The sequence below is a fragment of the Leuciscus leuciscus genome (genome assembly GCF_965113295.1).
Source record: "Leuciscus leuciscus genome assembly, chromosome: 16".
NCBI lineage: Eukaryota > Metazoa > Chordata > Actinopteri > Cypriniformes > Leuciscidae > Leuciscus > Leuciscus leuciscus.
This window is the reverse complement of record NC_138740.1, coordinates 40,355,615-40,373,760: the sequence shown is the minus strand read 5'-3', so window position 1 is coordinate 40,373,760 and position 18,146 is coordinate 40,355,615. Positions and strand designations below refer to the sequence as shown.

General features: G+C 39.5%; 1 protein-coding gene and 1 long non-coding RNA gene across 5 annotated transcripts in view; one reads left to right on the top strand and one right to left on the bottom strand.

Moving 5' to 3' along the window:
* LOC309477040 overlaps positions 1-18,146 on the top strand; it is a 271,762-nt gene that overhangs the window by 161,861 nt on the left and 91,755 nt on the right. The window lies entirely within an intron of this gene.
* On the bottom strand, positions 3,406-17,830 carry LOC309476999 (uncharacterized protein). Of its 4 annotated transcripts, XR_014198453.1 has the most exons (5): positions 16,687-16,825; positions 14,828-14,917; positions 14,031-14,059; positions 13,485-13,724; positions 12,563-13,419 (listed from the first exon to the last, which is right to left on the bottom strand). XR_014198453.1 is itself a non-coding variant. In XM_082140155.1 (3 exons), exons 1-3 carry the CDS (start codon positions 17,581-17,583, stop codon positions 3,724-3,726), a joined length of 435 nt encoding a protein of 144 aa, XP_081996281.1. In that variant the 5' UTR covers positions 17,584-17,830; the 3' UTR covers positions 3,406-3,723. The 4 variants fall into 4 exon arrangements, 1 of the variants encoding a protein (XP_081996281.1); XR_014198451.1 differs by lacking the exons at positions 12,563-13,419; positions 13,485-13,724; positions 14,031-14,059; positions 14,828-14,917 and adding exons at positions 3,406-3,845; positions 4,250-4,418; positions 17,440-17,527 and having other exon boundaries at positions 16,687-17,003; XR_014198452.1 differs by having other exon boundaries at positions 12,563-13,724.

Here is an 18,146-nt window from a genome sequence, read left to right as displayed (position 1 = left end):
TCACTTCCTGTTGCCAGCAGGTGGCGCATTGACTGTAACTGAATATGAGCATTGTCATGTGTTCAAGACAGAACGCTTATCAAAAGTGTGAAGTTTGGCGCAGATTGGACATTGCCTTCTTGAGTAACAACAACATCCTGTTTCATTATATTAGCATGCTTTAGCACTTAGCTTAGTATTGCTAGCATGTTTTAACATGTTTCTAGCATGTTTAGAAGTCAATGGTATTTTTAACATGTTGCTAGAACGGCATCAACGTGTTAAACATGACACTTCCTGTTACCAGTAGGTGGCACTATTACTATAACTGAATATTCTCATGTAGATGTGTTCAGGCCATGACTCTTATCAAACGTGTGAAGTTTGGGGCAGACTGGACATTCCGTGCCTGTGTTACAGCAAATTCCTATTTAATTGCAGTATTAGCATGCTTTAGCACTAAGCTAAGTGTTTGCTAGCATTTTTTAACATGTTTCTAGTATGTTGTTAGCATGTTTAGCACATGCTGGAACTTTTTTATATGTTATTAGGAGTCCACAACAGTGTTTAACATGTCACTTCCTGTTGCCAGCAGGTGGCGCTATGACTGTAACTGAATATGAGCATGGTCATGTGTTCAGGACAGAACGCTTATCAAAAGAGTGAAGTTTGGCGCAGATTGGACATTGCCTTCTTGAGTAACAACAACATCCTGTTTCATTGAATTAACATGCTTTAGCACTTAGCTAAGTTTTGCTAGCATGTTTTAACATGTTTCTAGCATGTTTAGAAGTCAATGGCATTTTTAACATGTTGCTAGAACGGCATCAACGTGTTAAACATGACACTTCCTGTTACCAGTAGGTGGCGCTATTACTATAACTGAATATTCTCATGTAGATGTGTTCAGGCCATGACTCTTATCAAACGTGTGACGTTTGGGGCAGACTGGACATTCCGTGCCTGTGTTTCAGCAAATTCCTATTTAATTGCAGTATTAGCATGCTTAAGCACTAAGCTAAGTGTTTGCTAGCATGTTTTAACATGTTTCTAGTATGTTGTTAGCATGTTTAGCACATGCTGGAACTTTTTTATATGTTATTAGGAGTCCACAACAGTGTTTAACATGTCACTTCCTGTTGCCAGCAGGTGGCGCTATGACTGTAACTGAATATGAGCATGGTCATGTGTCCAGGACAGAACGCTTATCAAAAGTGTGAAGTTTGGCGCAGATTGGACATTGCCTTCTTGAGTAACAACAACATCCTGTTTCATTGAATTAGCATGCTTTAGCACTTAGCTAAGTATTGCTAGCATGTTTTAACATGTTTCTAGCATGTTTAGAAGTCAATGGCATTTTTAACATGTTGCTAGAATGGCATCAACGTGTTAAACATGACACTTCCTGTTACCAGTAGGTGGCGCTATTACTATAACTGAATATTCTCATGTAGATGTGTTCAGGACAGAACGATTATCAAAAGTGTGAAGTTTGGGGCAGATTGGACATTCCATGCCTGAGTTACAGCAAATTCCTATTTAATTGCAAAAATAGCATGCTTTAGCACTTAGCTAAGAGTTTGCTAGCATGTTTTAGCATGCTTCTAGTATGTTGTTAGCATGTTTAGCACTTGCTGGCACTTTTTTATATGTTATTAGGAGTCCATAACAGTGTTAAACATGTCACTTCCTGTTGCCAGCAGGTGGCGCTATGACTATAACTGAATATGAGCATGGTCATGTGTTCAGGACAGAACGCTTATCAAACGTGTGAAGTTCGGGGCAGATTGGACATTCCATGCCTGAGTTACAGCAACTTCCTGTTTCATGGCGAAACATCGAAATTTGTCAGGCCGCCGAGGACCCGCCCTTCGACGAAAACTCAAGATCTTCGCAATTTAACGTCGCAAAGGCCTTAAGATTACACTCACCAAATTTGAAGATGATCAGATTAAAACTGTAGGAGGAGTTCGTTAAAGTACGAGGCATGAAAATGGCAAAAACTGCACAAAAATCTGAGAGGAAGTTCAAAATGGCTGACTTCCTGTTGTGTTTAGGGCTATGCTCCAAGAGACTTTTTTGTAGGTATTAGGTGATTACATGTATGTACCGAATTTCGTGCACGTACGTGGAACGTTGCGGGAGGCGCACTCCGTTGAACTTTTATAGGTGGCGCTATCGAGCCATTTTGCCCCGTCCAATTCTGAAACCTATATCAGATGTAAATTTTCGCCAGTTCTGACGCGTGTGCAAAGTTTTGTGAGTTTTCGAGCATGTTTAGGCCCTCAAAAATGCAATTAAATGCGGAGAAGAATAATAATAATAAACAGAGCAATTCCAAGAGGGTCCTCACACCATCGGTGCTCGGGCCCTAAATATTGTGTTCATAATAATCCACCTGCAGTTTAAAGATTGAGTAAAATGGCAAACACATGCTGTATGTTCAGGGGTGTGTCACTGAGACAACTGAAGAAAAAAGAAAAAAATCAACATTCATCATCAATAATGGAGCCCTTCAAACTAAGTGACCTATACCAGTGTTAAAGCGCTATATAAATGAAGATGACTGACAGTGTCTTGACTCTTGTCAGCCCTGGTTCGTCTCATGTTTCTTTTCGGCTTTTCGTGAATGACTGATGAATTCATGACATAAAAAGAGATTACTAATAGAGAACATCAAGACCGACAGCATGTAAATTACAAATTACAAACACACATAGAAATTATTTAAACTAAAGCCCTATTCGGACGGGACTAGTGTAACATGGAGAGGAGAGGTAAAGAGTAATGATTATCAGAGCTTCTCTGAGATTTTAGTCCCGTCTGAATGTGCATCTCATGATCATCACGGACAATGTCAGTAAAGATTTACCTTCAGTAAAAAGGTTCGGACAAATGACCTCAGGTGATACTAATCCCGTGCGAATAGACCCGCTGTAAATATGTACGTAAATATTCCGTCATTTCCGGTTTAAAAGTAGTTTTCCGCAGTTTTTCAAGTATGGAGACGCTTGATAAAGCATCAGTTGTGTTCTAGACGCTGGGACGAGTCTGTGGCAAAACTCAAGTGTTTCACACACACCATCAGATCAGAGAGAAGATCGACAGCTCTTGTTAGAGGCACGAAATATCTTTTAGCGTTAGTGCCTATCACCAACACAATCCAATCTGAAGTTCATTAATACATCGTTCAACCGGACATAACTGTTTTATATAAATATAGGTTATATGTGTTTGCGTGATATCAGGAAGCAGCGTAACACACACATGAGGACAGGAGTGACGGTGATGAGCAAATCAAGTTACTCTCCCACTTCTGCTGGTTTACTGAGATCTCTTATCCAGTGTGAACTGGCCATTAATATGACAGACGTCCTGTGGTAAACTACATTACTCCATCGACCCTGGTAAAAAAAAAAAAAAAAATTTAAACAATGTTTAAAATAGTCCAAGTGACTACAGTGGCTCAACCTTAAGCTTATCAAGCGACGAGAATACTTTTTGTGCGCAAATATATAATTTTCTTGTGTGTGTTTCTCTGAGTGAGTTCACATAGTGTAACAGCGCAGCGCTTCTGGGTTCCTGCATCACACATGACCAGCGGTGGCCAATAGTGAGACTACGTTTGTGAAGATGATGGTGATGATGAAGATGAAGATGAAGATGATGATGATGATGAAGATGTTCAGGTCTTCAGCTGCTGATGGATGTCAGTGATGATGGTGATGATGATGATGATGATGATTATGACGATGATGATGATGATGTTGTGTGATCTTGAGAACATGATGAAGGGTTTGATGAGAATCTCTCCTCAGTTTTGACATCAGAATCAAACTTTACAGGCTCGTCTGGATCACAGGAGACTAGAAATCACAAATATATTGAGTTTATGGGATATTGTTCTCCATCACAACAATCACAAGCTTCAATAGTCTATAGCTTTACTAGTGCAGAAAGTCTGAAGAATCAGTTTGAATAGTAAATCTACTCTCTTAATAATTTGGGGTTAAAATGGTAAATGGTAAATGGACTGCATTTATACAGCGCTTTCAACAGACCCACGGCCACCAAAGCGCTTTACATATCGCCTCACATTCACCCATTCATTCACTCATTCATACACCCACGATTATATTAGAAATAACCCCAACAAGTAACCCAACTATGGGTTGGTGTAGCACTTTCCCAACTGTGGGTTATTTGTAAATCTTACAACAAGAATAAAATGTGATGAAGAATTAAAGTTCAATAATGATCAAACACTCACATTTTGGCTTTCGCATCTTCATACTGTCACATCTATCAAGTCTCTCTCCTCTTTCCTCTGGTGATTCACTGGTTTGTGTCTCATTTCTGTCCTCCATTTTTCTCTCAGTCTTCTTGTTTTCTGCTGATCTGTGATTTCTGCTGATTTTCTTTCTCCTCTTCATTTGAATCTGTTCAATCACACAGACAGAGTTTCATTAAAGCGATATAACATCATATCACGAGACATCAGATCAACTCCTGATCAACATCTGCATGAGCTCAGTGTTATTACAGCATCTCAGATTAACTCTACAATATTCAGAATAATCAATGATGATGACAAATAGGGCTGTCATGATGTTGGATTTTTCACACCACGGTTATTGTGGCCAAAAGATTTCACGATATCGATATATCGCGATATCTATAGAATCTTTTATTTTTACTTTGATTATAGTTTTTATTTTTTACACAACAAACATAAGGATACTGATAAACACAAGGCACATGCATTACTTCTTGTATACTCAATCTATGGCAAATTTTTGTGAAGGAAGACAAGCATTTTTTCTGGTTTCAAACTGAAGCGAAACACTGTCTGAATGTTTCCTGAAGAACTGAAAAGCTCTTAAACCTGTTGCGCTGGCGCAAAGTCATGCATATAGCAGATTTGAACAAAAAAAAATCAAGTGCAAATACAAATGCAAAAATAAGATGAGTAAAGAAATGGGATATATGATCACAGAAACAGTTAACAGGTTAATGTCACGTTTCCCATTCCATGACTAGTAAAATAATCGCAATTTACTCTCTGTAAAATGGCATAATCCACAGAGTGATGGACATGGAGATGTGTATGTATTCTGCATATTGTTTATGGGGATCGCACACGCGGCACACCGGACGAGAAGCGCCGCGACGCGTCTAGGACAACTCGAAGTATCACACACCGGACGCGCATTTTCTCAGTTTATGGCCAGCAATATTGTTACGTTTAGGGATATTATGAAATGTAGATAATGTCTGTCTGTAGCCTACTATGTTATGACTGTACTGTACAATTAAATACAACTTTGCTGAGTCTGCGATCTGAACACTTTACCTCAGAGCATCCGTTAATTGAATGAATTGAGATTCTCACCTGAAAATGATCGCGGACGGATTTTGAGCCGTTGCTGGGCGCCGCGGACAGATGCACACCGCCGGTGTGTGTAGCCTACACTCATAGAGATAATGCGTTCGAATTTTAAAGACTTGCGCTTCTCGTCCGGTGTGCGACCCCCTTTAAGGAGAATGTTTTCTTTAGGAGATGTTGTGAGCTTAATTTTTTCGGGTGTGGCGAGTGTTTCACTCTCTCGCTCAGACGACATTCTTCTCAGATTAGCTGCGCGGGCGCGCGCTGCGTCGTCTTCGTTCTTATTTGATAGGTGTCAGCGGGTGCAATACAGTCACCTGAGAGGTCAGCCAGGTACTGGCGCTGGAGTATTTACGTGTCATGTTATCATAAGAGTCCTGTTCATTTTAAACATTGTGGTTATCGCCAATACCGGTATATTGTCACACTCTAAATTAACACAATGTCGATATTTCATGCTTTGAATATCACGATTATCGTCAACACCGGTATATTGCGACACCCCTAATGACAAATATATAGATGTGATTTTATCAGGAGTCCTGATCGGAAACAAAAACTGGTTTTCATCATAATTATAATACAGTGGCTGAACTGATGTTACAGGTTCAGATAACAGATTCACTAATGTTATTGTTTTAAAATGTTATATCTTTTAAGAGGATCTTATTATAATATTATCGCCCCTTAATCTGTACGTTTACACCCACGGCGCCGCCATTTGGTTTCGCAAGTGACACCAGTGTAACCAGTTCTAACACAATGGCAAAGTTCCAGCAAAGCATGAAACTGTTCTGTCAGACGAGCTCTGAACACTAGAGTCTCAGCCTCAGATGAGAAGACAACAACAAGGCCTACAGAAACATATAGAGTTTTTATTTATTTATGAAATGACTATATATGTTACATAACACGACCAAGGGAGCGTGAATATGATCACAAACAAGTAGCCTAAGTATCATTTTATTATCATAAAGTAGCCAATTTAATATTAAGTTACTTACATTTTAGACACATTACACATTCAATTTTAATTTATATTTCACCGACGAAAATAGTTCCAAAGGAAAACAACAATCAGTGCTGTGTTTTATTACTGAATGATTATGATTCAGCGTTTTGAATGAATCGTTTGAATGAATGAATCACTTATTAAGACGGCCACTTGCCACCACCTATTGGCGATTTAGTTGCATGTTTAAAAGTATCATTGCATTTTTTTTTCTTGTATATTCAAACATTTATTTCAAACATCAATCTCATAACATTAAGCTATTTATTGCAGTTGGAATTTTGCATTATATATAATTTAATTTGACTGTACAGCCCCGTTTTATTATTATAACTGAATTTATTGATCAAATGTAAGAATTTGACATGAAATATGATGCATATATTTAATAAGGTAAAATAAAAATCGGCCTTTATAAAGGTAAATAAAGGCCAAACACTGATCATACATTCCCCTCAGCAAAAGTGCAGTTGGACCCATTGTGCGTTTATATAGGCTACATGTTGCTGCTGACTGGGCTGACATTTTTGACACACCCACAAAACAAGAGAAAACGTTTCTCAAACCCTGTTGCACACCGTCTCCAGAAAACATGTTGTTCAACCCAGAAACCGCAGCACCGGTTTGAGCCTAAACATGACCCTGTTCAAACCTCTGGCCAATGATTAGATGGATCACGTGATCTTTTATTTCTGTCAGAACCACTACTGTCAAATACGATTGACAATTAGCAAACAGTTTGGATTGGCGGTATGGTTCCGTTCTGGGTGAGAACTCCCTGGGCCTCCTTGCAACCTAGCATGGATAAGAGCAGGAGAGCAGCAATAACCCCCCTTGGGGTAAACAGAACAGAACCAACATGAAAGTTTGCAAATATATTTAATTCAAGATTTTAAAGTACAACATAATTCGAGAATTTATTCTGATTCAAGGGGAATGCTCTACCTCGACTGTCCTCTACTGTACTCTGCCTCTACTGTACTCTACTGTACACTACCTCTACTGTACTCTACTGTGCTCTACCTCTACTGTACTCTACCTCGACTGTACTCTACTGTGCTCTACCTCTACTGTACTCTACCTCGACTGTACTCTACTGTGCTCTGCCTCTACTGTACTCTACATCTACTGTACTCTAGTACTGTACACTAACTCTAATGTGCTCTACTGTGCTCTACTGTACTCTACATCTACTGTGCTCTACCTCTACTGTGCTCTACTGTACTCTACACCTACTGTACTCTACTGTACACTACCTCTACTGTACTCTACTGTACACTACCTCTAATGTGCTCTACTGTACTCTACTGTGCTCTACCTCTACTGTGCTCTACCTCTACTGTACTCTACCTCTACTGTACTCTACTGTACACTACCTCTACATCTACTGTACTCTACTGTACACTACCTCTAATGTGCTCTACTGTACTCTGTCTCTACTGTACTCTACCTCTACTGTGCTCTACTGTACTCTGTCTCTACTGTACTCTACCTCTACTGTACATGTGTTTTACCTCAACTGTGCTCTACTGTACTCTACCTCTACTGTACATGTGTTTTACCTCAACTGTGCTCTACTGTACTCTACTCTGTTACTCTACTGTACCCTACCTCTACTGTACTATTTCATCTACTGTACTCTACTGTGTTATACCTCTACTGTACTCTCTCATCTACTGTACTCTACTGTACACTACCTCTACTGTACTCTACCTCTACTGTACTATTTCATCTACTGTACTCTAATGTACTCTACCTCTACTGTACTCTACTGTACTATTTCATCTATCTATCTATCTATCTATCTATCTATCTTTTCCTTATTTATTTCTAACTAATCTTTCTTTCTAACTATTCTTTCTATTTCTCTATCTTCCTTATTAACTTTTTCTTTCTAACTATTCTTTCTATCTATCTATCTATCTTCCTTTCTTATTAACTTTTTCTTTCTAACTATTCTTTTTTTCTTTCGTTCATTCTTTTTTAACTTTTCTTTCTGTAAACTTACCACTGTAAAACCACTGTAAATCTCTGTTTGCGAAGTTGTTTCAGACATATAGTTTACATGAGCGCTGTTTTCTCTGGCAGAGAAATTTGGATGTGATTGTGATTAAAAGGGTTAATAGACAGCATAGCCTACTCATTTAGAAATAAGGTGGTGTCCATGTCACGATCCAATCTGTTAATGGTTAATCGTGCATACATGCATATAAATAGGCTATGGATGGATATATAATGCTATTTTTTTTTTTTTTCAAATGTAGTTTTTACAGTTATAAACCTGAGAAGCCGATGCAGCATTTTGCGCTTGCTCTTCCTCCAAAACGTCTCTATGCTTGTTATTCAGCTGTAGTGATAATATCACACACATAAGGGTGTCTCACACATCAGTGTTTAATGCTCCATATTGCTAACATCGCCCCATTTTGGATAAAAATACATAAATATACTAAATTACTTTGTAACGTTGTAACTGGAGTTGTTTTTCAGCAAACTACTTATTTACACTTACTCAAGTCATTTTCCAGCTACTTACTTGTAGCCTACTCTATTATTTCATAAGTAGTAGTAGTAGTAGTAGTTGTAGCCTTTATTGTCACTTAGTCACAAGTACCAGCGAAATTAGCCATCAACCTGTCCATACAAACATACATACAATATGACAAGGGGGTAGACAGGACAGGAAGACAGGGGATTACTAAATAATAGTAGCAATACTTATACTTAAGTACATTTGTTTAGTACTCTTTCCACCACTGTAAATACGTGCACAAAGGACTGGACTATCCAAATCAATCTTAAACAGTTGAACTTCAAAACAAGATAGGATTCAACCCATCTTTACAGTATTTTCAGAAGTCTGTGATGAGGAGAAAGACATGTCTGCAACCAAATCAAAGTCTCAGAGGTTACAATGGTTTACTCCTCGCCAACTAGGACTATCTATCCAACACGATCTCATGAAAGTGCATGGAAATAACCTATATAAACATATATGTTTTAATATAGGTTTTGATATAGGTTTTTAATATATGTGACATATATGAAATTGGCCGTTTTCCTATATTAAATGTGTACATACTGTATATGTGTACATATATACGTGCATACATGTACCTATATAGGTACATATATGCACGAATATATGTGTGCATATATGCACGTATATATGCACCTATATGTTCACCTATATATGCACCTGTAACGGTCACCAGCTGGAGTGCCCTTGAGAGCCACCAGAGGGCACTCCACATAAGACTATCATATTCACTCACAGACTACATTTCCCATCCTGCATCTACCTGGACTGATTACTTCATACACCTGCACTGCATTATTTACCTGCACTGTTCCTGATTACAGTCACACCTGATCCTCATTCTATGGACTATTTATGTCTCACACATTCTCACCCTCACTGCGAAGTCTTGTTTTTTACTGTTACTACATTTCTGAGCATTATTTACCTGTGTTTGATTCTTGTTTTGCTGACCTTGAATTGTTTCACCGTTTCCTGATCGTTTCTCTGCCTGGCCTGACTCGGATTGTTTATTGGACTCTGATTATTGCTGCCTGCCCTGACCTCTGCCTGTTCTTTGAATATTCTCTGTGTTTCCTCCTTTGATCTGTTCGCTGTTGATGACCCTGCCTGTACGATTACTCTGTAAATAAACTGCATTTGGATCTTCACCTTCGAGTCTCGGAGCCGTTTTGTAACAGAAGACTTCGCCAAAATATGGATCCAGCAGCTGTCAGTAATGGAGCTCTAATAAGATGGCTATCTTCCATGTATCAGGATGGTCAACCTATCGAGAGGTATGTGAGGGATTTTCTGGCTTGCTGTCACTTAGCGTCATTAGATGACACCCAGCTCATGGACCTGTTTTGGAGTGGACTGGATGAGGAGATTGCTCAGATGATGCCGGATGACAATACCGGCTGGACCCTAGAAGGGTATATCCACCTGGCCCTTTCCTTGAGCAGTTTGGCATTTACTGTGGGCTTGGCTGATGAAGAACCCTGCAAGCTCACAGTACCCCCCGAGCCTGAATCAGTTCATGTCCCATCCATCCAGCCTGAGAAGCTTCTCATCATGCCAACCATCAAGCTGGTCACCGGATCTGTCTATTACCGTCCAGGACTGGTATCCAGTGTGGCCGATTCCCCACTGAGGTCAGCACGTGTTGCCATAAGGGCCATCGTGCATGAGTCTCGTCCCGCCGAGACTATCCTGCCTAAATCTTGTTTCGCCGAGACTGTCCTACCTGAGTATCTTCCCGCCGAGCCAGAGCCAGAGCTTCACGTCAGTCCTGCCGAGCCAGAGCCAGAGCCAGAGCTTCACGTCAGTCCTGCCGAGCCAGAGCCAGAGCTTCACGTCAGTCCTGCCGAGCCAGAGCCAGAGCCTGCACTTCACGCCAGTCCAGCTGAGCCCGCACTTCACGCCAAATCTGCTGAGACCAAAGCAGTATGCGTCATGCCCGCCAGCACAAAGTCTTCACCGCTGGTCCCGTCCAGCACTGAGCCCTCTTCACCGCTGGTCCCATCCAGCACTGAGCCCTCTTCACCGCTGGTCCCATCCAGCACTGAGCCCTCTTCACCGCTGGTCCCGTCCAGCGTTCAGCCTTCTTCGCCGCTGGTCCCGTCCAGCGCTCAGCCTTCTTTGCCGCTGGTCCCGTCCAGCACTGAGCCCTCTTCACCGCTGATCCCGTCCAGCACTGAGCCCTCTTCACCGCTGGTCCGATCCAGCACTGAGCCCTCTTCACCGCTGGTCCCATCCAGCATTGAGCCCTCTTCACCGCTGGTCCCGTCCAGCACTGAGCCCTCTTCACCGCTGGTCCCATCCAGCACTGAGCCCTCTTCACCGCTGGTCCGATCCAGCACTGAGCCCTCTTCACCGCTGGTCCCGTCCAGCACTGAGCCCTCTTCACCGCTGGTCCCGTCCAGCGCTCAGCCTTCTTCGCCGCTGGTTCCGTCCAGCACCGAGCCTTCACCGCTGGTTCCGTCCAGTTCAGAGTCGTCTTCGCCGCTGGTCCTAGCCAGCTCAGAGTCCTCTTCACTGCTGGACTATATCCAGAGGCAGAACAACAGTGAGTGACTGCTAGCGTAACTCTGTGGTTGAATGAGATTGTGATTGAAAAAGTCCCTTTCACACTTTGGTGGTGCGTCGCCCGATCGCCCTAATGAAGAAACCGCCGCTGTTTGAATGTAAGAAATGAATTCCCATGATGGCGGATCTGCCCCAGTCCAACCTTAGACTGTTTTGTCCAGCTTTCTATTCGACCAATGCACCGCATTTTGGTGGATCGTGGGAGAGAGAGGTTAGGTCTATCAAGACAGCACTATGTACCTCTCTTGGTTCTCAATCTGTTCCAGAAGAAGTACTGAACACGGTACTTGTGGAAGTAGAGGTAATATTAAACTCCAGACCATTGGGATATGTTTCCTCAGACATAGCAGATATTGACCCAGTGACACCTAATTCCCTCCTCATGGGACGTCCAAATTCTGCATTACCACAAGTTGTCTATCCGGAATCAGAAATGCTCAGTCGTAGAAGATGGCGTCACAGCCAGATTCTAATTAAAAAAACTTCTGGAAATGTTTCATATGGCATTACCTCCCATACTTGCAACGAAGACAAAAATGGCAAAGAGAATCAGAAAACCTTCAAACTGGTGAAGTTGTGATGATTGTGGACCAGCAAGCACCCAGAGCCCTATGGCAAATAGGTACTGTAGCCAAAGTAATTCCTGGACAAGATGGACGAGTCCGCACAGCTGTAGTGAATGTCAAAGACAAAAGTTACACAAGACCTGTGGCTCGTCTGATTAAACTGCCTGCCTTTTCTTTATTTACAAATTTGTTAAACAAATTCGGGGGCGGCTGTACAAAAGGCTAAGCTTTAATGACGCTGGTGCCCTCTGCAGGACATTTAATTTGTTGCACTTTAGGATATATATACATATTATTTCTGAATCACCTGACTATCATTCCTGTAATTTCATTGGTTTAGATCGGGAGAACTGAATGTCAATCAAAATGTGTTCATGCCCAGACATGTAACTATGTTGCTAAATCCTGCGGCAGTTTTGTAGTGATCTTCGTGCTGATCTGGTCCGATTTCTTGCGGATTTTTGTTCATACTGTGTTCGTATATCTTAAAAAACCACACCCATACTGATGTATGAAGCAAAGACAACAGTAAAGAACTTTATTATGGACATGGACCAAGTGATTTATTGTTCTGCCTGAACAATCTGTAGCGGTTGTCACCTAGTTTAAGATCCGCATCTCAACAACTTTCATACAATGCTGTCTATCTACAGTAATTATCTTTTAATATAGTTTTTCTGTGTATAATAACTATGAAGTTATGTATAAAAATGCATTAAGTACATAAATTCAAATACAAAGTTTGTATATTTATTGCATTTCCAATTTTACAACTTTGACCAATCTCTAATTAAGTACTTAATAATAGCAAATGTACAGTCAATTTCTGTTAAATTAACTAAACGTATAAGTACAGAATACCTGCACATTTACAGTATTACTCATTAAACAAACACTGAACATCAAGATATGTGAAAGATAGGAAATACAGGCTTAGTATATAATTTAGAACATGTAAAAATATCCACATTAAAAGGCAAGTGCTGTATACCTTTATACTCTAATATAACTTATTTTACACATTTACAATTACATTTTATCCAAAGTGACTTAAAAATTAAGAGAACAATAGAAGCAACAAGTGCAGTGACAAGTCCCACTTAGTGTAGCACAGTACACATAGCAATTATTATTTATTTTTTATTATTAAAACAAAGATTTAGTATTATTGGGTCAAGTGTTTATGAAAAGATGGATCTTTAGTGGTTTCTTGAAAATGTGTTGAGTTGGGCAGGTCATCCCACCAGCAGGGACCAGTCCAGGGAAAGGTCAGTGAAAGTGGTTTTGTGTCTCTTTGGGATGATGGCACCACAAGGCGCCGTTCACTTACAGAACACAAGCTTCTGGAGACACATGAGTTTAGGTCTTGCTGCAGCATCTGGATCAGTTGCAGAGGTTTGACTGATGCTGGAAGGCCTGCCAGGAGAGCATTACAATAGTCCAGTCTGCATAGAACAAGAGCTTAGACAAGGAGTTGTGTGGCTCCGATAGGAAGGGCCGGATCTTTCTGATGTTGTATAAGGCAAATCAGCAGGATCGCAGCAAGGATGGTTTGGTTGAAACCATAAGCAGTTTTGTCTTGGCAAGGTTGAGTTGAAGGTGAAGGTCATTCATCCAGCAAGAATTTTCCATCAGGTAGGCTGAGATGCGAGCAGCAACCGTCAGTTCCTCTGGCTGGAATGAAAGGTAGAGATATATGTCATTAAGTGATAGGAAAAGCCATGTTTCTAAATGACAGAGCCTAGTTACAATACAAAAAAATTTATAATAATAGATGGGTGGAATCTAACACAATCGTGGTCTTACTGAAGCAGAACCAAACCTTGTGCAGCTACAGTGGCCTCACAAGGATCAAATGAATATTCACATGGGAAAATATAGTATAAAACATTTTTTTTACATTTTCTGCCACTTTTAGTGCAATCATATGGAATCAGAAGACTCGGCCATTACAATATTTTAAATTACTTCTTCCCATACCTTGTTTGCCATGATCATTCTGCTTTCCACTTGACCTGAAATCACACAAAAAAATGTTTTTACAACTCAGTATTACATTTACACATGTCAGAATATGTTCCACTGGGACAATGCAAAACCTCAACTTTATAAGCCTAATATATGCACATATATGCATTCTATAGCTACGTGTTAACAAGCAGATGCAGCCAGAATATGCAATTTATCATGTGGTGTTCATATTCTAGTCTCGTGTGCTTTCCTGTATCATCAACAAGTACAGTATTTACTGAATTCGTTTTCTTAACGGTCTTGATAGCCACGTTAACCCTTATAAAAATTAACTATGGTTTAACAAAAAAAACAAAAAAAAAACCTTGGCAATGTTAGGCCTATTTGTAGTATAACTGTGGTTATTAAAAATGGTAAAAAAAATCCGCCAAAAACTTGGTTACTATTTTTTAAGAGAAGAGTTTTCAGCTTCCAGACGGTGTTTCAAAATGTCCCGCCATTTAAGAGATTGATTTACTGACAGATACTATCGCGTATTAACAAAGATTTTATACACAATTAAATGGACTTTGATATGTAAAACAAGTCTACGAAAGCTTGTTTTAGGTCTTTTGAGGTGTGGGTTCAGCTGATCTTTCTTAAAACAGATGGAAAATATAAAGACGCATGCTACATTTTCAGTGTTTTGCCTCCAGCTCTCGCCAGTTAACTGAACATCATTTAAGAATGCTAACGTTAGCTTGAAAACTGTAACGTAAACTTAACACAAATGTAATATAAAATATCGTTCACATGTAGACTCTTACCTCAGCCGGTGATCGGTTGGCATGATGTCCGCTGTGACGAACCAGGCTCACTGAAAAGTGCGTTATTTCCGAAGAATCCAAACCACTGATCTATATAGAATGATATTATATAGATCAGTGATCCAAACGGACTGACTGACAACAGGGCTCCTGCTCACGGCTGCTCTCGACGAATACGATTGCTTTGAACCCCTGTTAATCTCACAATCCACTTCACGAGAGTAGACTGAACTCAAATCTCCCGCTTGCCCTTGATACAGATCCAAACTCGACCGATCAGCTAACTGTTGTGGGCGGGACTAAACAGCGGAAACGTAATGGCGGCGAATTTGAATCTGCGTCATCGCACACACACACACACACACACACACACACACACACACACACACACACACACACACACACACACACACACACACACACACACACACACACACACACACACACACACACAAAGCCCTGAATGTGCAGCAACGGAAATTTGGAAAAATATGAATAAAATATACATGAAATTATGGGAGAATAAGACAATGAAACTTGCTATTTGCAAGACAAGATTAAAAGACTATAGCCTCACTTTAACCCCCACATCCTTAATAATCTGTAAGGACAACATATTGAATAGATGCAGATTTCTGCAGTTATACCTTCTTTTCTTTGTTTTCTAATTTCACAGAAAAAATCTGTAAAATATTACTTTGTAAAAATACAGACAAGTTCCTTTTAAAAAACGTAAAATTGATGTAAAAACAAAATACAAGCAATTACCTGTAAATTTAATAGTGGACCTTTAAAGGAACACTCCACCCATTTTGCATTAAGCTTTGCATTGTTAAAAACCCAGTCATACTATTGAATGGTCGTGCAACACTCTCTCATTTTCCCCTGAGACGGGAGAAATCTGTATTTACCTCTTAACACTTAGGTCTACATAAATGACCTATTTTAAATACACATTCATCTTTCCAGAGGTAAAGTGTCCCTTTAAATTACAGTAAATATCTGTAAAATAACAGGCATTCACTGTATAATGACAAAACGGTAAAATTCTGTAAAATAATACAGACCATTACCTGTAAAATTACACTTTTTTTTTTACAGTGTAGGCAACATACATAAAAGGCCAAATTGTAGAAATTTACATTATTTATTTACTTAAGAAAAATCAAATAGTACAAGAACAAAAATAAGACAAAAAACTGCAAAAAAAAAAAAAACAATTTATCTTTTTTATCTTCTCAGCTCTGTGAGCTTCGAATTGATAGATGTGCCTATCTGAGCTAGGCATTATGTAAGACAGTTGCCAAAGTGAGATATGAGCTACAAAATGACCAGATCCTGCCGTGAGCTATATAAGAGACATATCTTGTATGTACATATAGGGCTTATATGTGGATATAAAGAAGCAATACGGCCTGTATATGCACATATATGCACCTCAATTTTGCCTATATGTGGCATATATACGCATATAGGTTTCATATATATTATCATATATGTGCATATAAACTGCATATAGGTTTCATATATATTATCATATATGTGCATATAAACTGCATATAGGTTTCATATATGCGCATATATCCTCATATAGGTTCTTTCCATACCACACATTTTATTTCTCGTGCCATTTATACGTCAAAAATACGCACTGTAAACCCTTGGGGACGATTAGGGGTGTGTGCGTATTACATGTCATTAAGTGTCAGTATCATATGCACGCATAAAACCATTTTCGGCGTAAGCTATAAATGGCACGAGAGATACAATTCGTGGTGTAGAAACGCACTTTCATTAGATCGGACTGATATATCTTATGTCTAGACGATATAAAAACACAATCCCAAAAAAAAGAGTACCTTATTAGGAAGATGAGCCAGCTGACGTTGACTGTCCCAATAGATTATCCAGATCGTAACTCTGAAGAACCAAGATTATAGGCACCTTGATTCAAGTAGATATGAAGTGGATCTTCTGAATGACAGCTCAGGGTTGTCGTCATACAACCAAGAGGCGTATAATGTGAAAAGAGCAAGTGTTTTCAGTTCTCCTCCTCCAACAGTTTTCTGCCGCGTCCTTTTACTTCTAGGAAAGTCACAGTTGCAGCACAATAGACATTTGATAGAGCCGTTGTTGTAATGGATAAAGTACGGTGGATTCTCCTTTTTCCTGTAGCCTATATTCAGTAAATGAAAAGTTATAGTTTAGAATAGATTTTACACATTTAGACACCAGAGAAGATGAAGCTGATGATGATGATGATGAATGATATATAACAGTGTTTGATCTTAAACATCAGAAATACTCAGTTTGGTTTGTCACTATTAATGCTGTTTTGTCGACTATCAGCGCCTTTTATGTTTGTTTTTGGTTCAATATATTGTATTAGATCATGTTTAGCATATTTAGTCTTTTTTGCTTGCCATTTTTCTCTTTCTCTCCGTATGTGTCTGTGGTTTGTGATATACGTGTTATAACCTATATTCTCAAATGCATTCATTTCTCATGAAAAAACTCCACTTCAGTTTCACTAAAATATAGAAAGACAAATGTCCAGATTTAAATAAATGAATAAAATCTTTTCACAGAATGAAAGAGAAAGTGTTAGTCACCTTGTGCAGAGCAGAGGAAGCGTCCCGAGAGAAACACAGCTCAGAGTGTTTAATGTTCTCTGTGATCTTCTCCTCGCTCATACACACACTTCCTCTTGTAATGTTATACGAGTGTATGGGACACTCAAGGGGTGTAGTCAACATTTCAGACAATATTGAACAAACCAGGTGATCTTTAACTAGGAAATTAATATTTTATCTTATAATCTAGTATAACTAGGGGAGACCGGGGACAGTTGCAACACTTTTTGCATTTCTCTCAGTTACTCAGAGACTATTTGGACTAGACAAAGCAAATTTGTATATATTAATAAAACATCATATAATTATTATCAGTGTTAAATCATACAGTTCTGTAAAGCTTCATTACAGAGATTAATTCAAAACATGCACAATATGAACAAACAGTGAACTTGGTGAATATTCTGCTGTTAGACAAATATTCACACAGCTTTCTAAAGAGAAAACAGCTTCTGTCACGCGTCACAAGAACTCTCTGATTATGATGTGTGAAACATGAGCTGTCAACCTGAAACATCTGAATGAATCACTTTAGACCAAACCTTCCTATGCTGCATATCTGCAATAAACAAGCATGAGCTGCCAACCTGAAACTTTCTTAAACAGAAGCTGGAAACCAGAAACCGCACATCAACGTCACAACAGCAAACAGAACAGTGGTGTAGTTTTTGCATTTAAAAATATGC